The sequence below is a fragment of the Prinia subflava genome, chromosome 11, assembly GCF_021018805.1.
Source record: "Prinia subflava isolate CZ2003 ecotype Zambia chromosome 11, Cam_Psub_1.2, whole genome shotgun sequence".
NCBI lineage: Eukaryota > Metazoa > Chordata > Aves > Passeriformes > Cisticolidae > Prinia > Prinia subflava.
Window position 1 is genome coordinate 25,218,973 of NC_086257.1, and position 26,105 is coordinate 25,245,077.

At 51.6% G+C, this 26,105-nt stretch overlaps 3 protein-coding genes across 4 annotated transcripts; all 3 read left to right on the forward strand.

Moving 5' to 3' along the window:
• Positions 1 to 1,270: 1,270 nt before the first annotated feature.
• On the forward strand, positions 1,271 to 7,478 carry P2RY14 (purinergic receptor P2Y14). The gene is made up of 2 exons (XM_063408543.1): positions 1,271 to 1,711; positions 5,034 to 7,478. The coding sequence occupies exon 2, from the start codon at positions 5,052 to 5,054 to the stop codon at positions 6,063 to 6,065; it is 1,014 nt and encodes a 337-aa protein (XP_063264613.1). The 5' UTR covers positions 1,271 to 1,711; positions 5,034 to 5,051; the 3' UTR covers positions 6,066 to 7,478.
• Positions 7,479 to 7,835: 357 nt separating this feature from the next.
• On the forward strand, positions 7,836 to 12,036 carry GPR171 (G protein-coupled receptor 171). Its single transcript, XM_063408544.1, has 2 exons — positions 7,836 to 8,045; positions 9,940 to 12,036. Exon 2 carries the CDS (start codon positions 10,078 to 10,080, stop codon positions 11,083 to 11,085), a length of 1,008 nt encoding a protein of 335 aa, XP_063264614.1. The 5' UTR covers positions 7,836 to 8,045; positions 9,940 to 10,077; the 3' UTR covers positions 11,086 to 12,036.
• Positions 12,037 to 18,542: 6,506 nt separating this feature from the next.
• Positions 18,543 to 25,657, forward strand: CLRN1 (clarin 1). Of its 2 annotated transcripts, XM_063408548.1 has the most exons (4): positions 18,543 to 20,402; positions 23,891 to 24,070; positions 24,504 to 24,522; positions 25,372 to 25,657. In XM_063408548.1, exons 1-4 carry the CDS (start codon positions 20,150 to 20,152, stop codon positions 25,655 to 25,657), a joined length of 738 nt encoding a protein of 245 aa, XP_063264618.1. In that variant the 5' UTR covers positions 18,543 to 20,149. The 2 variants fall into 2 exon arrangements, with proteins under 2 accessions (XP_063264618.1, XP_063264619.1); XM_063408549.1 differs by lacking the exon at positions 24,504 to 24,522 and having other exon boundaries at positions 25,392 to 25,657.
• Positions 25,658 to 26,105: the final 448 nt, after the last annotated feature.

The following is a 26,105-nucleotide window of genomic DNA, read 5'->3' on the forward strand; positions in this document are numbered from 1 at the left end:
TACACTGGCAAACACTGCACTGCCTCTTCTTTGGGGCTTCCCATGCTCTATCTATCTCAGAGAGCCCACGGCTTTTAAACCAAAGCCTTGTCTGACTCACTCCTCTCCTCCCTGCTTCAAGAAATGACCACAGGGTGCACAGAAAGAGAGGAAAGCTTGGCTGGCTGGTGTCTTCTGGGGAGCACCTGAGACACCTCTGCACTGCTGGCTCTGCCTGATCCACAGGGGAAGAATGAAATAGCCAATGAAACCAACACCAAACCATCACCCCAAAGCCATGGACTGACCACTACGGCTTTGGGCTGTCTCAGGATCCAGAGAGGGACAAGAGTACTGACAAGAATGTGCTGACAATTCTGCCTCTCAAGATACCCCCTTATTGCCCTGAGAGATATTCAATGAAATTCAGGGGAAGGAAAGGACAGAGGTTCAGGGTAACTCACAATGGCCACAAGTGAAGGATGCAGCACCACACAGGGAGAAGGCACATGTGTTTCCCTGTGCCTTTGGGCCCTTCTTCTACACAGATAAACCCCCACAGAAGCAAAGTCCATGAGGAATTGTGTATTTTCTGTAAAGTTTAGGTGACACACTGTCAAGCAGAGCTCAAGTCCTGCACTAACTGTTCACTTATTCTAAGGTACACAATGTACATATTTAACTATTTTTAAATAAACACATAAACCTCAATTTATCTCCCCGAATCTCAGCTCTCTCTCAGAATATACTCCTTTCCTACACCCACAGAGAACATATTAGCTCTTCTATTACCATGCATTTCCACTAATTCTGTGCTTGATTTCAGAGTCTCCCAGAAAACTTTTGGGAGGAACAGGAAGGGAGGAAGCCAAGCAGGTGTTCAAGGTTAAAAGAAAAGAACGGGACAAAAAAGAAGAGAAAGGAAACAGCCAAACACCAAAGAGCCACCACGCATCCCCAGACTCCATCTCCCAGCCTGAGCAGGGAGCAAGGGCACGCAGGCCCGTGGCTGCAGTTCAGACCCTCCCATGCACAGAGCTCGGGGCAGGATGCGTCACAGCAAAGGTCGCGGCCAGCCCTGGGAACAGTTTAGGAAAAGCAAACTCCAGCCCAGCAGCTCACACCGCTCGCTGTGTGCCAGCTGCACTTGTGTCTCTCCCGAAAGCTGCTCAGCCCTGGTCTCCAAGGAGCTGCAGGGCCAGCTGCAGGCGGAGACCCGGCCACAGCTGGGCAGGGGCACGGCCCGGCTCGCCCTTCCCCTTTCCCCTTTCTGCTCCGAAATCCCCGCAGGGCTGCGCCGGGAGCAGCGGCGGGGCTCGGGCACGGCGGGCAGGACCGGGAGCGGCTCCCGGGGCAGGACCATCCCCGGGATCGGCTCTCCAGGGGCAGGACCATCCCCGGGATCGGCTCTCCAGGGGCAGGACCATCCCCGGGATCGGCTCTCCAGGGGCAGGACCATCCTCGGGATCGGCTCTCCAGGGACAGGACCATCCCCGGGATCGGCTCTCCAGGGGCAGGACCATCCTCGGGATCGGCTCTCCAGGGACAGGACCGGGAGTGGCTCCCGGGATCGGCTCTCCCGGCTGTTGTTCCATCCCGGATCGGTTCAATCCCGGATCGGTTTAATCCCGGATCGGTTCCATCCCGGATCGGTTCCATCCCGGCCGTGCCCGGGCTCCGGGCGCGGCCCCGCGGAGGAGGCACCGCGCCCCCAGCCCACACCTGTGGCCAGGTGAGACTCCGCCCGCCGCCTCCCCGCACCCGCTCTGCCCCCTGCAAGCGCTCCCGAACATCCTCGGGTATTTTGGAGTAACTGCCAGCGCAATTTTAGTTTTTAAACTGGCAAATAAGCTGAGGGTCCACGCGTTGTGCAAACCACTAATAACTAATAGCACAACCGAGCAGCTTTAACTAACCAGGTAACGACTTCGTTTCTGCTAAGAGCCGCTGGAGAAACCACTGTTTCAGCCGTGGGGCGGGCTCCAGCTGTGCCAGCAGAAGGAGGACCCACAGGCAATTATTCTTCTCGTCTGCCTTAAAAAAGATATTTTCCTTAAGCAACTATTTTTGATATCATTTATAACTGAGAAAATGTAACTATATTAAACTCATAGTTTAAATCATCCAAAAATAGAATTTAAAATAAAATATTTGAACGAAAAATACTACTATTAAAATATAATATTAAAGGGGAAAACTTCCTTGAGCCACATTTTACTACTTTTAAAAACCCAGTTTTAGGACGATGAGACTAATAATCATTTAAATGTTTTATTGACCCAGGGCTCTGGGTTTAGCTGGGATAGAGTTAATTTTCTCCCAGTGTCTGGTACAGAAATGTGTTTGGGTTTGGGATAAGAATGATGCTGATTACACCATGATTGTTTAGCTGTTGATGAGCAGGGCTTGCACCAAGTCAAGGACTTCCCAGCTTCTCATGCCCTGCCAGGGCAGAGGGGCACACCAGCAAAGCTGACCCACTTGTTTTCCTTGGGGTTTATCACTCTCCTTGTTATTTTCCTTCATTGCAATATTATTGGTGTTGTTATTATTATTATTACTACTATTATTATTAACTTCTTAAACTACTCTTACCTGAGTTAACATTTCCTCTCACATCCACTACTCCCCAATTCCAACATAATGATGTGAGATAGGAAGGATCTCAGGGGCAGAATTCTGAGACTTAATTTAAAAACTGAGTATTTGAGTTAGATCTGAAAATTATGCTATGTGCAAAGAGCTCAAAGCATTGTCCAAGTTTCCATCTGAGTATCAGGGTTTGCACAGATACTTCACAGACAACAATCTTTTAAGGCTAAAAGGTTGCTCAGAATAATGCATACTCTTGTCTAAAAAGCAGAAATAAAAACAGAATGAAAAATTTAGCTTATCAGGAAGACAAAGCTGTCAAATTTCAGGTTCAAAAGCACACAGAGACTACTGGACAGGAAGAAGAAATGAAACAGTTACTGGTGGTTTTTGCAAGACAGAAATACAACTCTGCCCTTGAGGTGTCCTGACACTGCGGGCAAAGGAGCCCCTGGCTTTAATGGGAAATACACAGCCTTATCTCCTCTGCTCTGTGTGCCTGTTGGCTCTCCTCTCTGTCCTTCAGAGCAGCAGAAGCTCACTGGTGGTGCCAGGAGAATGTCCTGTATGATGTCTCTGATGTAACAGAGTCACCCACTGCCACCTCCTCACCACAATGTCCCAGATTTGCCTTTTGGGATCAGAAGAGGGATGTCCTGTGAGTGTGGACAGAGTCAGTCACCCACCTGTCCTTCCCCCTGCTAACTGCAGCTGCAGACAGAGCACTGCCCCGGTGTCACCAGGCTCAGGGGGCCACTGCCGCTCACAGGGCTGCAGTGACAGCCACAGGACACACGTCCCTTCTCAGCCTCTCTCACAGGCAGCCCAAGGAGCAGCTGGGCAGAGACACGGCTTTCTGTGTCCTCTGTCCTTGCACAGCACACCTGAGGGGCTGGAAAGCAGGAGCTGGAAGGCAAGGCTGAGACACTCTGGTGGTTACTGCTGCCCTGACCAACCCCTTCCTGGAGCCCTGCTGGACGAGGGGGGCCCCGGGCACGGCCACGCCAGTGCCACTGCAGAACCCCCTACTGCAATGGGAGTGTGACCTACTCATCCTAATTCATCCCATTTTCACCACTGCAGAACCCCCTACTGCAATGGGAATGTGACCTACTCCTTCTGTCATCCTAATTCATCCCGTTTTCACCACACAGAACCCCCCTACTGCAATGGGAGTGTGATCTACTCATCCTAATTCATCCCATTTTCACCACACAGATCCTCCCTTACTGCCTCCTGCAATGGGAACGTGACTTTTTTCTTCTGTCGTCCTAATTCCAGCATTCATCCCATTTTCCTCCACCATTTTCTATGACAAACAAGAACAACTACCAGCCAACAAGCCACTTCCAGAGGCTAAAATAGCCCATTAGTATATTTTACATACTTTTAATCTCTTAAGTATTAAAACCCAGACATTGCCCTATGACAAATGTCATAATAAGAACAGTAAATAACAAAATTTTAGTTTCTTGGCAAACTTGCAGCAAGTCAAATGCACCCACATATCTCCAGAGCCAGTGCAAGCAGTGCCTTCCAGAGAGCAGCAATTCCAGCCGGGGGCCTGGAGTGTCTCCCCTGGCATGCACCCCACAGGCTGCCAGGCTGGGCTCCTCCCTGGGGACACAGGGAAGGGACAGAGCAGCCCTGACCACGCTCAGGCCAAGAAGAGCCCCAGTGTTTGGGGGAGGAGGCCTCCCTCAGCCACCCCCCAGCCTGGGGTCTGCACCCCACAGTGCCAGCACAGCCCCAGACCCTCTGCCCCGGGGACACCCACAGCCGCTCTCCCTCAGGCTGCACCAGCACGGACAGCGCCGCAGGTTCCACCAGTACCACATCCCTGCCACATTAGAGAGAAAATCTCAAATAAGATTCTTCTTTTAGCACACTCAGCACAACTTGCAGTGGCTGTGGTGAGCGTTGTGCTTCCTCCTTCTGCAGCTTCCCCCTAACATCAGAGGTACCATCCAGCCTGATCACCCCCCCGATCAACTCCATTTTGCAGTTCAAAGGAGATTTCTGGAGACAGTGACCCCTGTCACCAGTTCCTGACCCAGTAACTGTATTACATATTTATTAAACAGCTGCATTAGTTTCCATAAATAGCTAAAATGTGTACTTGCAGCTACACAACCTCTGGTAAATTCAGGGTAAATAAATAAAACAGCTTATAAATATTATTCTTATGTGCAGTAAGGCAGGGTGAACTCTGAAACTTGACAGCCATGTCACAGAAGTCGTGTTCAAAGCAACAACATGCCCTGGAACATCGCCAGAAAGTGAGAGGGCACCACTCAGAAAATCCTCTGCATGTCCTGCTGGGAATGCTGAGGTGTGGGAATGTGGTCATTTCTGAGAGGCACACCGAGTGTGTTTGGAAGTGAGGGTAGAAAACTTAGAGTAAGTAGCAGAAAGCCCAGCACCACCCTGTCCTACCGAGATATTCCCTTCTCTGCTTCCAGGAATGAAGATTCTGCAAGATGTTCAACTCCAGCACCAACTCCTCGGGAAACACCTGCAGCCACAGCACGGTGGTGACCACGACCATCATCCCCCTGCTCTACTGCCTCATCTTCCTCGCAGGGCTCGCGCTCAACGCCGGGGCAGCCTGGGTCTTCCTCTACGTTTCCAGCACAAAGAGTTTTATTGTCTATCTCAAGAACATCGCTGTGGCCGATCTCCTCATGAGCCTGACGTTTCCTTTCAAGATCCTTGCTGATTCAGAGATTGCACCTGCAGAGCTCAGCCTGTTTGTGTGCAGGTACTCTGCAGTGGTGTTCTACATGAACATGTACATCGGGATCACCTTCTTTGGCCTCATAGGGTTTGACAGGTACTACAAAATCGTGAAGCCTTTGTTCACCTCCTTTGTTCACACAGTTAACTACAGCAAGGTGGTCTCCGTAATCATATGGCTGTTATTAATGATTATGTCATTTCCAAATATGATTTTAACTAATGAAATCACTAAAGACAATTACTCCAGAAAATGTATAGGGCTTAAAAGTGAGCTAGGCAGACAGTGGCACAAAGCAACAACTTATATTTGCACAGGGATTTTCTGGATTGTTTTTTTTCTGCTAATCATATTTTACACTTCTATATCCAAAAAAATATACAGCTCTTACAAAAAGTTCCGGAGGAGCTCAGACATGGCCAAGAGAAAAACCAGCCGGAACATATTCACCATCATGTTTGTGTTTGTCATTTGCTTTGTGCCCTACCACCTCTGCAGGACCCCGTACACCTTGAGCCAGACCAGCTCCCAGTTCACCTGCCAGTCCCAAAAATCCCTGTACTACGCCAAGGAGTTCACTCTGGTGCTTTCTGCTGCAAACGTCTGCCTCGACCCCATTATTTATTTTTTCCTCTGCCTCCCCTTTAGAGAAAAGCTGTATCAAAAACTGCATCTCAAGCTGAAAGCTTCAAATGAGGTTGAAATTTCTAAATCCAGAAGATCAAATACGCTTCGGGAAAGCATAAACATAGTGTAGATTTGTGTCTCTGCAATAATGCACATTTCAGGAAGCTATTCATGAACACAAACGTCCCAAAGAAACAGAGCACACAACAACCAGCAGCAAACAGGAGAGGGTTCAGATAACAGCAGGCGCTGCTCCTCTGTCTGACACTGCCTGTGCCAACCTTCACCCCGCGCTTCTCAGCTGCTGCCCTGGTTGCACTGGGGTGTGACACGACCCCTCTGGATCCCAGAAACAGGGAGAGGATACCTGGAACGTGCTGGAGCTGCAGGCCGTGGCTCTCTGAAAGAACCGTCCAGCAGACCCAAAGCCAGCCCAGTCTGCCCCTCTGGGCTCCCATGAACAGAAATATGTCCACACCAGACTGCAGCACCTCCCTCGGTGCTGGTGCAGACGGAGGCAGGAACATCACGGAGCCATCTGGGAACACACAAGAACAGCTGTCTAAAAACTCTGGTACATTTAAATCCAGAGAGAATATAAAAAATGGTTTGCTGGTTTTCCTGTAATTTTTACACAGCAGTAAAGCATTTCTGTCTGGACCAAGGTAACAGCTGAAAGCCACCAACTTGCTCTATACAAATATAATCTGGTTTGTAACTTTATTTTTCATAGCAGCTCTTTTAAAATTTTATTTTATTATTGTAAAGGGAAAACATACCAAGGCCTAAAATATCCACTAAAGCTTTCAGACAGTGGCTCTGAAGCTGAATGTCTTCATTCTACTTAACAAAGAAACTATAGGAATAGAAATAACAAGTCCTTCCCCTTTCTACCACTGCATTTTATTTTAGTCCAAACAGATCTAAGGGTGAAAAATTTTTAAACATTTGGTCCTCGGATACTCCAAGCTAGCTCCTCACACACTCAGGAAACTCACATTCCAATATCTGCTCTCTTCCCATAGCACTTCTGCAGGAAGGGCAGACCATTATGCAGTAAAAGTTTATTGAACCATCACTTGGTCCTTTTAGACCTGGAAAAGTTCCCTGAGCTTTTTTTTTTTCTGCAGCAAAGGGGGAACTGACTGACAGTGACACACAGACAGAAACAACTGCCACTGCTGCAGTGTGGGTGTAAAAAACCCTGCAAGTGTAGGAAGATGAGCTTTGCAGGAGGAGAACACTATAAAATGAGTCGATGTTTGCTCACAGCTGGACACTGGATCATTCCAGATTATGAAGCTTTGCAAACATTTTGACAAATATGGTCTGAACTTTCAGTTTATGTCTAAACCTAAAACCAGACATTCTTCATCTGTTCCTCCACAAAGCTCTGGTGCAGGGTTTGTAAATTCCTGTGGATTCTCAGCTCCAACCAAGGGCCACCAGCTGGAGTTTCAGTATTGCTCTCAGTACCTCACCCCCAGCATGGTGTCAGATCTTTTCTCATGGTTTCCTAAGCCAACCAAAGAAAAAATAAAGATTTCCCTGACTTCCCTAATGTGTCATTTTTATGTTTAATGGTGCTTGGAAAATATCCAAAGATTTAGAATCTTCAAATCTGCCAAATAAGTGTAACACTCAAACAAACACCATGAGATTCCCAGAACCTAGAATTTCATGCAGGAGTATTAAAATGAATGAGGACCAGCTACATTGCAAAATCCTGATTTTAGATGGATTTTAAATGTGAGATATACGTGGGGAAAGGGGGAAACAGAGTTTCAGACTTCGGAAAACAAAAGCCAAGAAGAGCCCCTGATGTCACACGGTTACAGCCCACAGGAACAGGAAAGAGAGGGCTCTGGGCAGTTCCATGAGCACTCATTTCTCTCTGTCACTGCTTTTTGGGTAACTTCCACGTGATCCAGCTGCTTGAACGCTGAGCTTGACTGCGTCAATCAGCTCATCTGGAAACCACAGCCACCCTTTCAGACCTGGCAGAGGCAGCCTGGGCAGGAGGTCACACACAGCAGGTTGGGACAGCAGTGGCTGAGGGACATCAGACCTTTGCAGACAATGCTCAGAAGACCCCAGGCCACCAGCACAGGTAGGTGGCTTCAGTCTCTGTTAAAGTCTGGTTAGATCTCCATGAATGTACAGCCCAAAACCCAACTGCCAAATGCTCCAGAGGTTGGGCTCAGCTTTTGGCGAGCCACCCTGGCTGTGGCAGTAGCCAGTGCCACAGGTCACAGCCCCTGGGGGCTGGGTGTGCCAGGTACCCCTGCCCACAGGGGATGGGGACAAGCTGGGCTGTCCCTGTCACGGAGCAGGAAACTCCAGCACCTCAGCCAGGGAGCCCAGGCAGCAGCACTGCCTGCCCTCCCTGAGCCCCTGCAACCCCCTGCAGCCTCCTGCAACCCCTGCAACCCCCTGCAGCCCCTGCAACCCCCTGCAGCCCCCTGCCACCCCTGCAACCCCCTGCAACCCTAGAGCCACTGCCCTCCCTGAGCCCCTGCAGCCCCCTGCAGCCCCCTGCGACCCCTGCAACCCCTGCAACCCCTGCAACCCCTGCAACCCCTGCAACCCCTGCAACCCCCTGCAGCCCCCTGCAGCCCCCTGCGACCCCTGCAACCCCCTGACACCCCTGCAACCCCCTGACACCCCTGCAACCCCCTGCAACCCCCTGCAGCCTCCTGCAACCCCCTGCAGCCTCCTGCAACCCCTGCCACCCCTGCAACCCCTGCAACCCCCTGCAACCCTAGAGCCACTGCCCTCCCAGAGCCCCTGCAGCCCCCTGCAGCCTCCTGCAACCCCTGCAGCCTCCTGCAACCCCTGCCACCCCTGCAACCCCCTGCAACCCCCTGCAGCCCCCTGCCACACCTGCAACCCCCTGCAGCCCCCTGCCACCCCTGCAACCCCCTGCAACCCTAGAGCCACTGCCCTCCCTGAGCCCCTGCAACCCCTGCCACCCCTGCAACCCCTGCAACCCCCTGCAACCCCTGCAACCCCCTGCAGCCCCCTGCAACCTCCTGCAACCCCTGCCACCCCTGCAGCCCCCTGCAGCCCCTGCAACCCCCTGCAACCCCCTGCAACCCCCTGCCCTCCCAGAGCCCCTGCAGCCCAGCTCCTGTTGTCAGGGCAAGAGACCCCTGCACAGAGCCAGCTGCAAGGAACAAACTGCCTTCTCCAACGTTTTAAACCACTGGAGTCCCTGCAACTCTTTTGCCTTATGAACGATGCAAATCTGGGTACAATTTAACAGATTAAATAATATGTGCAGTAGTTCTCTTACTACTGCATGGTACAGAATATTGTATGGAATATTCTGTACAATATAGAAAAAATAGAGGTGTTGCAGTCTGATGCTGCTCAGGACATAAATGTGTTGGTTCCAAGAAATTCAAAGGAGCAGCCTTTCCCACAGCCATTCTTTGTAGCAGACTGACAGTGCAGCAAACAAACAAAACCCCCTCAGTCTTCAAGGGGTATTTAATTAAATTAGGACCAAAATTTTCTACTTCCCTTTTCTACCAAAGCCTACAAAGAAAGTGAGAAAAATTATTTTTTATCTGCTTCTTTAAAATGCGCTTTTCCTAAAGGCTTGATAGAAACACAGTTAATTCACTCTCTGTTCAAGTGGTAATGAAGAGCAGTTTGCAAACCTTAGGACTGATGAGGACCATTTGCTCACCCATCTGACATGTCTGTATATTGCTTGGACAGTGCATGCCCTCAGAACTCCCAACACAGTTTTACAGAACAGGGATGCTACAAATACTACCTTTTTTTCAGACATAGCTTCAATCCTTCAAAGGTTATCATGTTTTAGTATGATCATCATTTACCAGCTGTTTAAATAGATTCAAACCTTTTTCTCTAGCATTTTGGCTGGAGCCAGGTGTTGAACCAAACAGTGTCAGAAAAGCTCCAGTAGTGGAAATGCTGCTCAGAATGCTCTGTGCTTTCAGAAACAAATCCTAATACATTTCTAATTCTTTCAGCATGAGAACAAAGCCCTCCTGAGTATTTGGGAAGAAGCATGAAGCAAGAGAAAAATATTTCTTCCTAACTGTATTCTTTTTTTAGAATTAATCAAACAAAATTCTAAGAGAATAATTACTGTTGCTCAGGAAAGGCTGATGTCATTGCTGTCCTCTTCTGTCAGCACAGCCAACTCACACAAGGAGTTTACAATGTCAAGCAACATTTCTGAATGTCATCTCTACGAAGAAATGGAACCTTTTACCTATTTTTACTACTTGATTTTTCTTATGGGAATTATTGGAAGCTGTTTTGCGCTGTGGGCATTCACACAGAAGGACCAGAAAGAGAAGTGTGTCAACATCTACTTAATCAACCTCCTCACCGCAGACTTCTTGCTGACTTTGACACTGCCAGTGAAGATTATTGTTGACCTAGGAATTGCGTCCTGGAATCTGAGGATATTCCACTGCCAAGTCACCGCCTGCTTCATCTACCTGAACATGTATTTATCGATCGTATTTTTGGGGTTCGTGAGCGTGGACCGCTGCCTGCAGCTGATGCACAGCTCCAAGGTGTACCGCATCCAGGAGCCCGGCTTTGCCAAGACCCTGTGCGCGGTGGTGTGGGTCATGCTCCTCCTCATCACCGTCCCCAACATGGCCATTCCCATCCAGCACATCGAAGAAAGGCCTGGCGTGTCGTGCATCGACTTCAAAACAAAGTTCGGGAGGGACTGGCACGTGTTCACCAACTTCATCTGCACGGCGATATTCCTGAACTTCTCGGCCGTGATGCTGGTGTCCAACGCGCTGGCGGCGCGGCAGCTGCGGCGGCACGGGCGCGGCGAGCAGCGCGGCAGCGTGCGGCGGGCGCGGCGCCACGTGCTGCTGCTGACGGCCGCCTACCTGCTCTGCTTCGTGCCCTACCACGCCGTGCGCATCCCCTACACGCTGAGCCAGGGCAGCGCCGCCGCCGCCTGCCCCCTGCGCCGCGCCCTCTTCAAGGCCAAGGAGGCCACCCTGCTCTTGGCCATCTCCAACCTCTGCCTCGACCCCGTTCTCTGCTACCGCCTCTCCAGATCCTTCCGGGTGAAACTGGCGGGGGCGTCTGCGGCTCCCGGGGAGGCGGAGGCGCCGCAGCCGGCGGCAGAGCCCAGCCCGTAGAACACAGAGCGTGCCCACCGGAGCACCTGCAGCTGTGGGAGCCTGGAAACTGCCAGGGACAGATCAAAGCTTAGCCCGGGATCCCTACACCGAGGGAATAAACCTGAGATCGGGGAGGTGGCACACTAGGAAGATGCCAACAGAGTAAGGCCCGTTGGTTCAAGACCTTAGACTTACAAGGTCAAGGCCCAGCCCTGTAACCAAGCTTGGACACCTGCCCCTAGGTAAACCCCTACAAAATGCCAGGCTAACCACGCTGCTCGCCTTTGGGTGCTGCCTGTGGTCAGATGCATTAAATCCATCTCTGAGCTCTCCACCATACCCATCTCATTTATCGGCCACGGGCAGCCCCACAGCCAGACCCGGACTGGGATCACTGGGGTCGCCCCCACCCCTCAGCAGCCCCAGCACTCCTGAGCAGCTGCCAGCCCAGGCAGGAGGAAAATGCCCCCACGGAGCACCCGTCGTGTGTGACACCCCCACTGCACCCGTCGTGTGTGACACCCCCACAGAGCACCCGTCGTGTGTGACACCCCCACTGCACCCGTCGTGTGTGACACCCCCACGGCACCCCTGGGCCCACACAGCCCCGGGGCTGCCGTCACAAACGGCTCAGAGGGCCATGGTGACCACCAGGCACCAGCAACGCCCGAGAATGCACATTCAGACCCAAATATACCTTAGAACTATTTATGGCAGACACCTGAACCTGCCTTTACTAAGTTAGGTATTGTCCATTTACTATATTAAAGGACCTGGTGCTGTCAAGTGAAGAAATTATTACACGGCAGTTCTTCAGCTGCAAAGCTGATCTGACTAGATTAACCAAAAAGCATTTTAGAGGGCATTATTTACTCCACAAAGGGATTTTAAACTGCCCTGATTAAAAATTGCTGTATCTGCTTACACCACACCTGCAGTCTTCATAAATAAATTTCTTCTGCTTGCCAAGTTCCATTGTCTCACCTTGCTGCTGCCTCAATGAATATGAGAAAAGCTAACAGCATGTTATTGCAGAAAATTCAAGTGAATTGTAAAAGGAAGATAAAAAGTGTAAGCATCCATCATGCTCTCTTTGTTTGATCAATTTGCATATAAATTTATAAAACAACAACTAAGTTTGTTAATATTCCCATTTACAATTACTTCCAAAACTCATGCATATGTAGAATAATCAATATCTGAAACTTAAAAATCAATTTGCATTGGCAAAATCCAGATGCTTAGGTTGTCTCCACCTGCAAAAGAAAATTATTTCAGAAACAAAGCCAAATCAATTAACTTTCTTCTTTGTGCTTGCAAAATGGACAAAATATGAATCATATGTTAAGCAAGCATTCAAAACAGCTCATTCAGTATTTTCATAACAATTCTCATGCAACAAATCAAAACCCAAACTTTGTGATGTAAGAAATTTAAAGAAAAGAAAACTGTATATATTACACCATATTTTCACCTGACACTCCCTGGACAGAAAGGATTTAAAAGAATAAAAGGATGTTGTTAAAAAGTTACCATTGCTGTTTTAAAAAAATAATAATTCCTAAGCAGGCACATTCCAGTTTGAGGCCAGTTCAGTATCTGGGGCCTTTTTCCAGCACAGTGGAAAGCCTGAGCCCCCCCGTGCACCGTGGTGGGGTCTGGAATGTCACTGCTGCCGTCCCCGTCAGCTGGAGACCAGCAGGGCAGCAGCCAGAAATCCAGGCTGGCAGCAGCCAGAAATCCAGGCTGGAAGCAGCGTGGGGTGGGCAGGAGGAGGAAGAGACCCCAACCTGTCCCGTCCATTCAGAGGCATTCCTGTCTCATATTTTGGTGTTCATCCACCCCCCCAGCTCAGGTACAAAAAGTTCTACTTAGCAAGCTTTTGTCAGTGCCTGGGTCACGGGGGGTTCCTGCAGTGCCTGGTCCCAGTGGTCACTGCCCTGCTGTGCTGGCCCCTTGGGCGGAGGGGCACTGGTCACTCAGAGAGCAGGGAAAGGTGTGGCACTGGTCACCCACCTGGGGTATGGGGAAGTGTGTGGCACACTGCAGGTGCCCAGGAGGTCATGACTGGATAGGAAAATCTGTTCTCTCAGCCCGTCCCTCTAGGCTGACTTCTCACTGGTGGCTGAGAGCCTGATTTGCTGATACTCAGATCAAAATTTTTCTTTATGGCAAAGTTGCTTCACAACACCAGTGAAGGGTGATGTGCTGTGTGAGCAAGAGGGGCAGGAACAGTGTACCCACAGAGCCTCCCAGCCCACTCAGCACCAGAGATTTACACGCTCATTCTTCCAGACCTCCTCCACCTCTTTCCAGACTGACTTGCCTCACTCTGACACATTACAATAAAAAACAAAACACCCCCCAACCTCTAAGGGCATTATATGTCAGATAGCCAAGGTTGAAAAACTCTCCAAAAGCTGCATTTTTTTCTGATATTTTTAAGAGACACCGTGTGTCTTTAGAACCCTGCACTTGCAGAGCAGCAATGGGGTGTGATGTGCTTATATCCAGTTCCTTGTGTGCTCCTGAGCTGGCTCTGCTCATCTCACTCATCCCTCCCAAGCTGGCCACCATCTCTGAAGACTTCAAAATACCAACCTGCAAATTTGAGAGATGTGATTTCCCCTCCTTCCCCAAGATCAGTGGGAGCTGCACAGAGCAGGGACCATCACAAGGGCTGGAGCCAAGCACGGCACCCTCAGCAAGTGAACGCTTCCCTCAGAGTGATTGGGAATTACAGACCCGAGACCAGGAAAGTTCCTGCTCCACAGCTGCCCCAGCTTCCCTCCTCAGGAAAACAGGACACAAGCTTGTGCTGAACAAGGCTGCTGTGTGCCCACACAGCCGGGGCAGGGAGGGTGCAGGGGAAATGCTTCTCTTACCCAAATAAAGCAACGTGGTGACATCACCACTGCTGCGGTGAGATGCAGTCAGCTGCTGACAGCACCAGAGATGCTATAGATTTCTGATGACAGTGCAGAACACCCAAGAGACTCTGTCTCCACTGATGCAGGCTTTTGTTGGGCAAGTTGGCACCAGCAGAGCCATTCCCACACACTGGGTTCTTGGAACACAGGGCCCTGGCAGCACTGAGACAAGCGAGGCTGAGGGGTCTGACCATCAAACACATTATTTTGCTTTTGACTGGAAATAAATGCGGAGCCACAGGGCTTCCTGTCTCACAAAGGCTGCACCTCAGGGCTTCCTCCCTGCAGCACCACGTTCACCCCGAATGCATCAACCTCTCAGAATATTCAGGCTCTGATTTGTCTTATCTGGGGTCTTGCACCTGCAGCTGGTCCAGCCTGGACAAGTGCAGACCACGCTTCAGGGGGGCTCAAACTGCTCAAAGAGCAGCATTAAGGTCACAAGAAAAATTACTTTGAAGCTGTGTGTTCCCCTTAAGTTATCAAAGTCACAGAATATTTTTTTTCATTCCAGAGAGATTTTGTACTTTACCTCCTTTAGATGAGCAGGGACCTGCTGTTGGATTTTCTAAAATAGTTAAGGATGAAAACACCCACACAGGTAACTAAGCAATTTGAGCAACCAAAGCAATGCTAACTGCATTATTCAAACCATTACAAGACTGCTCAGAACATGCTCTATTTTCCCAGGGCTTGGGGAAACAAACTGATTCTGCAGATACTATTTTGCTCATCTTGTCTCTCTTTCCTGTCAAGCAGCCCAACATAATCAGATTTGGGTCTCTCACGTAGTTAAAAATGTTAAATTGAAGCTCCATGGCTCCAAGACCCATCAGAGCTCCTTTCCCACAGTGGGGTGGGGAGTTTTGTTTGTCTGTTTCATTTCCAGAAAAGTGATCTCAGAAAGACAAATACCAACTCTCTGCATTTGTCACAAGCCCCATTCGTGAGAACCAATTCAAAACAGGACTTTTTCACTCTTAAGTGAAAAACATCCCTTGGCATCATAAGAATTCAGATAGACTTCAAAGACAACATCAGAAATAACTAAATAAGACTAAATACAAGGACAGAGCTCTAAGCTTTAAAAGCGGGGCCCTATGTGCATAAATAAACTCCTACAACCCGTGGAGTTTCAGGATTCTACGTGGTGATTTCAAGAAATTCAACATCAGTTCTTAAAAATCAATCACTCTCTTCTGCCCTCCATTCAGTGCTGCACACTGGCTAGAAAATCCTGCTCCCAGGCTGCATGGACCAGCTATCCCCCCACTGCTGAGCTCCAGTTCAAGCTCTACTTAACCAAGCTGTATTTTGCTGCACAGGAGACTGACAATTTCAAGAGTCTCACCCTCACCATTCTAAACCTCTAAACCTCTTTAAAAGGATTAAGAGGTGTAAAAGCCACTCTTTCTCAGTTCCCTTCAATGGTGGCACCTGTGACAGACTATGGCAGATAATAAAATACATGCAGTTCAAATGTTAGGTGAAATTTGAGTGGGTTTAAGCCCTGGGAAAATGACAGGTGAACTCACAGAGGAGTGGTTACAGACATAAGAAAGTCACTCTTGCATTCTCCAGCTCACCCTTCTGAGGGCTCTGTTTCTGCCCAAATCAACTCCTCACAGGGACTCCATGGCTGACTGGGGCTGCAGACGAGTCACAGATGCTCCAAGACAGGACTGGTGCTGTGCAGCAGCAGTACAGACTGTTTGCTGGATTTACACCTTCACAGTAATCACCAGTGTGAAAACCATTCCGGAGCTGGGCACAAGAGGTGATTTGGGTCAAGGAAATGTCACATGGAAAATACTTGTGGCCAGAAATAAGGTCAGTAGTTTTCTCTGCAATCCCATCTGAAAAGAAAGTGAATGTCCTGCTTTATGACACAGAAGAGATTTCCAGATTTTGAGTCCTCCTACTCAGGAAAATCTCCTGAGGAACCCACACAAGTCAAAGAGAACCAGAAATGAGAGGTCCTTTCATTGCTCAGGGCACATGGCCACACTCACCAGGCAGCAACCCTGTCTCTGTATTCATTGTGCTGTTTCCTCTTTATGGGCCGTCAGACCCCCCCATCAAAACCATTCAACAACTGCTTTTATTATTTGAAACTTCATGAGCAAAGAGCTGAGCCTGTGTCAGGCACACTGAGTGCTGGGGTTTGGGCTGAGGGGAGCCCCTTGCCTGGATGGAAATCTGCCTCACAGGAGCCAGCTGGGAGACAATCACAGAATCATTCAGGCTGGAAAAGGCTTTTAAGATCATCAAGTCAAACATTAGGACAGCACTGCCAAGCCCACCACTAAAACACTTGTGATCCGTAATAAAGGCTCAAACCAAGATACTAAAACTGGAAAAACTGACAGGAAATAGCTTCCAAACATGCTTCACTTGGGCTCACATCAAAACACAGGCAGCAGACAGCTGTCCTTCAAAGAACATTTTTACCAACAATAACAATGTCAGTGGGCAGATGTCCTAGCTGTGGACATCCTACGTACAAACTAAAATCCTTACAGGCTGACTTGAGCTGCCGGCTGGAAAGAGTGTACACAACCTCGTGACTTACGGGCTCTTCTGCCAGGGAAAAGCAGAAGTTTATCGGGGGAAGGAAACAAGAGACGAAAAGGAGACGAACAGCACAGCTGGCGGTGGCACCGCTGCAGCGCCGGAGCGCCGGGAGCGGGGAGCGGCCGACATCCAGCGGCCGTGGGGCGGCTCGGCAGCCCGGGCAGCTCCCCGGGGCCGTGAGACCCTGCCCGGGGCTGTGCACCCTGCCCGGGGCTGTGCCGCCCTGCCCGGGGCCGTGAGACCCTGCCCGGGGCTGTGCCGCCCTGCCCGGGGCTATGAGACCCTGCCCGGGGCTGTGCACCCTGCCCGGGGCTGTGCCACCCTGCCCAGGGCCGTGAGACCCTGCCCGGGGCCGTGAGACTCTGCCCGGGGCTGTGCACCCTGGCCGGGACTGTGCCACCCTGCCCGGGGCTGTGCCGCCCTGCCCGGGGCCGTGAGACCCTGCCCGGGGCCATGAGACCCTGCCCGGGGCCATGAGACCCTGCCCGGGGCCGTGAGACCCTGCCCGGGACTGTGCCACCCTGCCCGGGACTGTGCCACCCTGCTCGGGGCTGTGCACCCTGCCCGGGGCTCCGCAGGGCTGCCAGGTGCTCACCACGGCCTGCCCAGCAGGTGACACCCGAACCTGCACGGGTAAGGTGGATGTGTGGGTTCCCTGACCATGGCAAAATGGTAAAAGGCTTAACAAAACAAAACAAAACAAATAAAAAAAAGAAAGAAAAAAAAAAAAAAAGAAAGAAAAAAAAATTGTTGTTCAGCTTAGAGAAAGAACCTACATGTGAAAAATGAAAATTTGAAAATTTAAGACATCAATTAAAATCAACTCCTCTGTCAAGACTTTAAAGCAAAAAGGAGTAATTTATATGCACCGTGAACTTAACATTTACTTCAGAAGAAACATTTTGCATTGACAGGCTTCCAAATATTCCTGTTACCATGGCCTGTCCCAGGTGCCACCACCCCGCAGCATTTGGCAGCCAGCAGAGCCAGAGAAGAATGTTCTGCTCTTTGGGGTCAGACCTTCAGCATCACCTGAAATGGAGCAAGCTGGCTCATCCTAAAGGTGTTTATTTTTGAGACTGCTGCATTGCTCCTTGGGAAGCTCCCCCAGTCCAGGTCTGGATTAAATGCAGCACCTTGGCAAACACTGCCCAGAGAAATTCCTCTGGAAAGATGGGGAGCATGTCTGAACCAGGCTGAGCTGCAGACCCGCGTGGCAGCACGAGGGAAATGGGACAGAAAAGCGCAGAACATCACACACAGACCCAAACAGCACAGGCTGAGCAGGAGGAGAACCAGCTGTGTCACCAGTAGAGAGCCACTGCAACACTGCCAGAGGTCACAGCACAGCCCAGCCCCCCAGGACAGAGACAAACCCAGCATTCCCAGAACAAATCCATGGTCAAAAGAAAAAAAGCCACAGCACACTGAGAACCAGAGGGAATCTGACCTGCAGGCTCAGGCCCCTCAGCAGAGAGGACGAGGATACTCCCCCACTTCCCTTCCTCAGAGAGCACCAACACACCCTCCCTGGGAACAGCCCTGCCTGCCCTGGGCTCTGGACTTCCCACACTGCCACAGCCAGGAAAGCTGCAGCCCTCAGAGAGGGAGCTGCCACCAGGAGAGCTCTGTGAAACACTGCCCCGAGCTCTGGGGCAGTGTTAAACCCCGCCTCACAGTCCTGGGGAACCTGCTTTGGTGACCTTCCCTGGGGAGGGCACAGATCACATCATCTGCAGAGGTCCCTGACCTGTTCCATGATGCTGTGGTCCCACGAGCATCAGCAGAGTCCTGCAGCAGGACATTGCTGTGCAGCCCCGGGGAGAAACACTGAGCAAACAACAGCAGGAGGCTTTGGGCAAGCCTCACCAGATCAGGGCTCGGGAAGGCAAACAAACACAGCTCATCATTCCTCAGAAAATAATTACTCTCTTGATATTCCTGTGATTGCCAAGCAACAAACACAAGCAAGCAGACTCTTCTGTTTTACAGTCTTGAAAACTGTAGAAGTTAGTAAGGCAATATAAACCGCTCATAAATGTGACAAAACCAACACAAAGTGTCCTGCAGTGGCCCAAGCAGCAGTGACAGGCTGGAAAGAGCCAAGGAGCTCTGGCAGGCCAGAGCTGGCAGAGGTCAGAGCGGGGCTGGCACTGCCCAGGCACACTCAGCAGGCTCACGGGGGTCCAGAGCAGGAGCAGATGCAGGGAGCAAATCCCCTATCCCAGAGGGAAGGCCTGGCCATCCCAGGCAGCACAGCCACTCCTTCCCCCAGCAGAGGTGCAGAAGACAGACAGACACCACGAGCTTCTCCAGGAGGAAATCTCCAGGGCTCCCTTTTCCTCCACCAGGGAATATCCCACAGCTGCCCACCTTACTGACAGGGCAGCAGCCCATCACAGCCTGTGGCCCCTGTCCTGCTCCGCAGAGCACCCTCCCCTCACCCAGCAGAGCTGTCCTCTCCTCAGGTGCTGTAACTCCACCAGAGTTACAGAATGCAAGCATGAAAACTTTTCCCCTTTCTACCCATTATTTGTGCCACGTGCTCTCCCTGTGCTGCATCTCTGGACACTACAACCATGAGGCACTTTGGAAAAGCAAGACTAGACACGGGGTTGCAAACAAGCCTAAATATATTAACAGCAGCACTCTACAAATGAGCCTATGTTTAAATGTTTGCCTGACCATCCTGCAAGCTGCAGCCCAAACACACACTGTACACAACAGACACACTGCCCCTGCCAGGAACACCCTGACAGGGAAAGCAACTGCCAGCAAGTGCCCAAGGGCAACTGGATACTGAAGAGAGACCTCCTGGTTTGGCAGGGTGCTGTGTGGTACCCGGGCATTATCTTAAAAAACAGGAAAAAAGAAATACACCCAGATGGGGAAAAAAAAAACCCAAAGCCCAAAACCAAGAAAAGAAAACAACAACCAAAAAACCACAAGACAGCAGGCTCAGCATTGCTAGCTTTAGAAGAAAACCTCCAAAAATAAACCCTCTGAAATCTTCCTTTATGGAGAGCAGACAATCAGATAGAGCAGCCAAGCTCCTGATCTGAACCCCCAAGTCATCCACTCCCCGGGGGCTGGGGCGAGCAGAGCACTCCTCAAATTACAGAGATCTGTCACCTTAAACCCTCGCTATCAAGTGACAGAAGATGCACTGAAACATCTGCGAAGCTGTACAGAAGGGCACAGGGAGGAAGAGCATTTACAGCATCCTCCAGCCAGGGCTGGCCGGGCTCTGGGGCTCTCAGGACAGGGCTGGCCGGGCTCTGGGGCTCTCAGGACAGGGCTGGCCGGGCACTGGGGCTCTCAGGACAGGGCTGGCCGGGCACTGGGGCTCTCAGGACAGGGCTGGCCGGGCTCTGGGGCTCTCGGGACAGGGCTGGCCGGGCACTGGGGCTCTCAGGACAGGGCTGGCCGGGCTCTGGGGCTCTCGGGACAGGGCTGGGTGGTCTCTGGGGCTCTCGGGACAGGGCTGGCAGGGCTCTGTGGCTCTCCAGCATCCGGGCTGCTGCCGCCCAGGCCCCGGGCACCGCCTCCCCGCCGGCAGCCGCGGCCCCCGTGCCAGCATGCCGGCGCAGCAGAAGAAGCTGCTCTTCTGCACGGCCGGGGTGCTGAGCTTGGCCTGCGCGCTGGGCACGGCGGCGGCCGTGGGCTCGCAGCTCTGGGTGAGGGGCTCCGTCCTCTGCACCACCGGAGCGCTGCTCGTCAATGCCAGCGGCGCGGAGCTGCACAAGTTCATCGGCGACATCCAGTACGGGCTCTTCTCCGGGCAGCGGGTGCGGCAGTGCGGGCTCGGCGGGCGGCCCCTGCACTTCTCATGTGAGTACCGAGGTGTTCGCAGCGGCCACCGGGGCCGGGAACGCCCGCACGGACACCGGCGGGAGCGGGAATGTCCCGCACCGACACCGGCGGGGCCGGGAATGTCCCGCACCGACACCGGCGGGGCCGGGAATGCCCGCACGGACACCGGCGGGAGCGGGAATGCCCGCACGGACACCGGCGGGGCCGGGAATGCCCGCACGGACACCGGCGGGGCCGGGAATGCCCGCACGGACACCGGCGGGGCCGGGAATGCCCGCACGGACACCGGCGGGAGCGGGAATGCCCGCACGGACACCGGCGGGGCCGGGAATGTCCCGCACGGACACCGGCGGGACCGGGAATGCCCCGCACGGACACCGGCGGGAGCGGGAATGCCCGCACCGACACCGGCGGGACCGGGAATGCCCCGCACGGACACCGGCGGGAGCGGGAATGCCCGCACGGACACCGGCGGGAGCGGGAATGCCCGCACGGACACCGGCGGGGCCGGGAATGCCCCGCACGGACACCGGCGGGAGCGGGAATGCCCGCACGGACACCGGCGGGGCCGGACGGGCCCCGCAGCGCGGGATCCGCCAAAGCAGCGCTGCCCTGCCCCTGCTCTGCTCTGCGGGGTCAATCACTTTGTGATACTAATAGAGCCTGGCCAATGTCTCTGAGAATCTATGATGCGGTTACACAGATAGCCACATTCCAAAAAATTTCTACTATTACTTTAAAAAGAATATTTGGGAGGTTTAATTAATCCCTGCCATCTTCCTCTGTGCTGTCAGGAAGAATGAACTAAACCAGCAGGAGCCTCAGGGAAGAACTGGGGCACTGGCTGCTATTGAGAAAGAAAGCAGCCCAAAAGTTTGCAATCTGTGGCACTAATTGGAGGAAGGACTGGGGGAGGCTGTCTGGGGAATGATGGCAGGCTTGGTACCTGACACACAGAACGTCCAAGTGTTAGTAATGGCTTCACTTTACATTCATAACCTATTAATCTTCAAGGAAAAGGATACCAATTAAAAAATTATGAAATGAGACACATTTGTATCCAGCAGCACGCGGAACAGGCAGTAAAAGCCCTTTGCTGTGTGTACAACACCTCTCCTGAAGTTACTACAGCACAGGCTACAATCATTCTGCTGCAGCAGCACATGCAAGTTGCTCACACCCATGATTTAGTGCAAGGGAAGGTTGCCAGACTAGGTGCCAGAAATTAATTACTATATATCACTTTCCCAAAATGGTAAATCAAGCTAATTTAATATGGTATTAGTATGTGCTCTCTCTAAAGTCCATCATTAGTCTGTTTATAATGCTGAAGTTCCCTCTTGATTGCTTTGTGTGCCACCCCAGTGTGCAGTTATTGCACCCTGGGTGAATTTTCAGAGGGGTCTATGCAGTCCCAAGGGTTTGGTTTAGGGCTGTAGGGGAGACATGAGCAGGGCTGGTCCAGCAGCTCTGGCACTGACACTCAGGTCCAGTCAGTGACAGCTGTGAGGGGTCAGGGGCATCCAGCTAGAGAGCACTGAGAACAAGGTACTGATCCTGCTCCCTGGGGCTGCAGCAGCCCCCTCCCATCACCTCGGGACCTTGGAAGCTCAGCAGGAGCATTTCGAAAGCAGAACAAACTTATAAAACACAGCCATAGCTTCATGCACTCACTGCACTTGAGCGTGTCTGAGAACAGACATGGAAAACAGGCTAAATGATTTAGTTCTACGCTTGTTCCCATTAAATGCTCCCCTCTGACCACTGTACCTCTTGTAATTGTAACATGAATTTGCTCAGCCAGCAAACCCAGTTCAGCTGGGGAAAACTTCTGCTCCATTTGTTCCCACTCATTCCCATCAGTTTCTAGGTCAGTGGTTCATTTTCTAAAGGTCTCTGCCATGCATAGCACACATGGGCTCATTCAGGACCATGGAGGAATGTTTTCCTTTCAAGACAACATTGCTTCTGGAATTAATTTTTCCTAATACATCATATATAAAATGTTAACAACAGAACCAGCTATAGATGCAGGTGCCCAGGGGAGGATTCAATACCATGCTGTAATTTATTTTCTTAAAACAAACTGTACAAAATTTTATTATTAAATACAGAGCTTTACATGTTTTCCCAAAACATCAGATAGTGTCACAGGAGCTAGTGCTATTCCTTGTAGGAATTCTGCACAGGGAAGCACTGGAAGGGGCTCTGAGATCTCCCCAGAGCCTGCCCTTCCCCAGGCTGAACACCCCCAGCTCTCCCAGCCTGGCCTGTGGCCTCCTCTGGACTCCCCCAGCAGCTCTGTGGTGTTTGGTGCTGGGCCCTGAGCTGGAGGCAGCTCTGCATTGGAGCCCCCCTGGGCAGGGCAGGGGTGCAGAACCCCCTCCCCTGCTGCTCCCAGTGCTGGACCAGCCCGGGGCAGGGAGGCTGTGGGTGCAGAGCACGGGGAGCTCTCATCCTCAGCCCCCCATCCTTCTCCTCAGGCAGCCCCCAGCACGTTCCCACCCAGCCTGGGCTTCTGCCGGCTCTGCCCTGACCCGTGCACTTGGCCTCCTTGAACTGCATGAGTTTTGCAGACATTTGTTTCATTCACTCCCTTTCATTTAGTCAGGGAGATAAATGGACTTGATACCCCATTACCTGCTGCTCTGTGTTCCTGTGGAGCTGCAGAGCAGTTTGCTGGTACAGACTTCACAAGGAGGAGTAATTGATGTGAGGCTGCTTTACTCTCCACACATTTCAGCCCAGCAAAGCAGCACCAGGCATTTTTACCTCACCTCAGTCACACCCCCATGCATCAGGAGCAGTGAAATGTACTTCACAGTTCCTTCCAAAACACCTGGTTTGCCAAACAAACAGGAATTTTTAAAAATCATTTTCTCCTGGTGTCTGAATGACTATCCCTGAGTCCTAGACAAACAGGACCACAATTTGAAACAGTAGGCTAAAAGCTGCATAAAAATATTTAGAATAAATTATTCCTGAATTTGTGCATCCACAATCACAGCATAATTTCCTTTCCCACATCACAGCCCTTTGTGGAACCTCATGAACATAAATGAAAACAAGGTCTAAAGAAAGATTTGTTGTCCCACTCCCAGAGAAGAGTGGATGGCCAAGCCTTTAGGCCAGGGAGGTCAGACCCATAACACCAGCACTGAGGAAGGCCTCGGTGACACCCTGCCCCCTCACATGCAGCTTCCTGGCTTTTCCCCAGAAGATGTTTCTCACATTAAGGACCAAATACCACCCTCAGGAAGGGGAGGGGAAGCTTTCCCTGGAGCTGGTTGCTCTCTCTCTCCTGGCCAGTCTATGATTCTGAGTTTCACAGAATTTTTCTGCCTCCAAACATCCATAAAAACCATTTCTACTTAATAATTTAGTCTGGTTGCATTTAGAAGAGCAGGATTAAAACAATTCTCACAAACAAGCAGGAACCCCCGGCCTGAGATCAGAGACAACTTTGCCTAATGTGTATAATGATGTTGTGTTTGTTTTGTTTTCAGTTTTTCCGGATTTGCTCAGAATTATCCCTGCGAGTATCCACGTCAGTGTCCTTCTCTTCTGCACAGTGCTGATTGTTTTTGCCCTGGTGGGAGCAGGGTTCTTCATGCTCAACGCCTTTGGCAGCCCCTACGAGACACTGCAGGGCCCCGTGGGGCTCTACCTCTGGAGCTTCATCTGCTGTGAGTGTCCTGGGCTGCGCCCAGGCTGGCACTGCCCAGCACCCACTGCCCAGCACCACTGCCCAGCACCCACTGCCCACCAGCACCCACTGCCCACCAGCACCCACTGTACAGCACCCACTGCCCAGCACCCACTGCCCACCAGCACCCACTGTCCAGCACCCACTGTCCAGCACCCACTGTCCAGCACCCACTGCCCAGCAGCACCCACTGCCCAGCACCCACTGCCCAGCACCACTGTCCAGCACCCACTGCCCACCAGCACCCACTGCCCACCAGCACCCACTGTCCAGCACCCACTGCCCACCAGCACCCACTGCCCAGCACCACTGCCCACCAGCACCCACTGCCCAGCACCCACTGCCCAGCACCACTGTCCAGCACCCACTGCCCACCAGCACTGCCCAGCACCCACTGCCCAGCCCAGAGAGAGCTCAGCTGTGGCTGCACAGGCTCCAAACCAGCAAAAGCAGGGCAGGCAGGAGGGCGGCTGCCTTATCAAAACCTGCATTTTCCAAGTTGAATCTGAGACACAAACTGGGGAAATCCCTCCTGAGGGTGGGTGGCAGGATGGGAAGGGGCGAGCAGCTGCAGGAAGCCCTGGCAGAAGGGCCCCAGAACCCAGGGCTGGAGTGGCATCACCACACACAGTCCGACATGGGAACCCCACCAGAGTAGAAAAAGGGGGGCAAACCATCCCAAATGTGCCAGTGATGCAGCTGCTTCCACAACAGGAGGGTTCCAGACAGTGTGAGTGAGGTCACCACTTGGAGCAGCACAGCCTTCCCAAGGACAGAAGAGCTGAGCAGCCAGAGAGAGGGAGACCCCGAGGCTGGCAGCAGCTCGTGGGCTCTGAGGAGAGCCACAGCCATGCAGGGATAACAGGGGTCCCATCCCTCTGCCACACACCCGCTCCCCGGGCTGCTGGCTTGGCTGACAGGCAGAGCTACCCTGACTTTAGAGGGCATTACACCTTACAATCATCAGTTAACGAAGGAGTTCAGTATGTGCTTCTGTTCAGGCACCCAGAGGGCTCCCTTATGCTCAGTGGGACAATGAGCAACTTAAAGCTGACCAGGAGCACAGACATTTCACCACCTCAGGGCACTAAAGCAGCCGTGCTAAATACTCCTGGTCCTGAGCCACATTCACTTAGGAAAGCTTACCCATTTCTGTAGCCATTGGCTTGGATTCCAAAAAGAATCCCCATTAAAGCCAAGGGCCATACAAACATTCTCCATGTGGTATTTGGCTGCAGCTCACATCATACAGTGTGGCTGAGGGATTGCTGAGGTGATGAGCATCTCTCCCTCCCTTTCAGGTTCCTGTGGCTGCCTCATCATGATCCTCTTCTCCTCAGAGGTGAAGATCCACCACCTTTCAGAGAAAATTGCTAATTTCAAGGAGGGAACTTTTACATTCAAGACTCACAGTGAACAGTTTGCAAATTCCTTCTGGACCATCCTGGTTTGCTCCCTGGTGCACTTCCTCAATGCCCTGCTAATCCGATTTGCTGGATTTGAGTTTCCCTTTTCAAAGCCAAAAGATTCAGGGACAATCACAGGAGCAGTTGACCTGATGTATTAAAATTATGGGATTTAAGAATGTTTCAAGTAAAGAAATTTGTCACTATAACATCAACAACCACCAGTTGTGAATGATTAGCTCTGGAGAAGATAAAAAAAGGAAGCTTCAAATAAGTGTCAATATGGTGTAAGCAGAACAAAAGAAGATGTGCTGCATAGTAATGTCTGGATGGGAAAGCCCTCTTTCTTGGGGTAAGATCTTATTAAGACATTTTTTCCTGTAAACTGTTTAAAAACTGGCCAGTATGAAGAAAAAATAGGAATTTCAGTAGCGTCGCACTGGATCTGGAAAGTCCAATCCATGGGTTACAGTAGAAGCACACACTCACCAGCAGCAGCTCTGCCCTTCAGCCCTGCTGAGAGCAAGGATGCAGCCGTGACCACGCCAGAGCAGCAGGGCCCAGGGACAGCCAGCTGACTTGCAGACACGCAGCAAGGGACAGAACAAC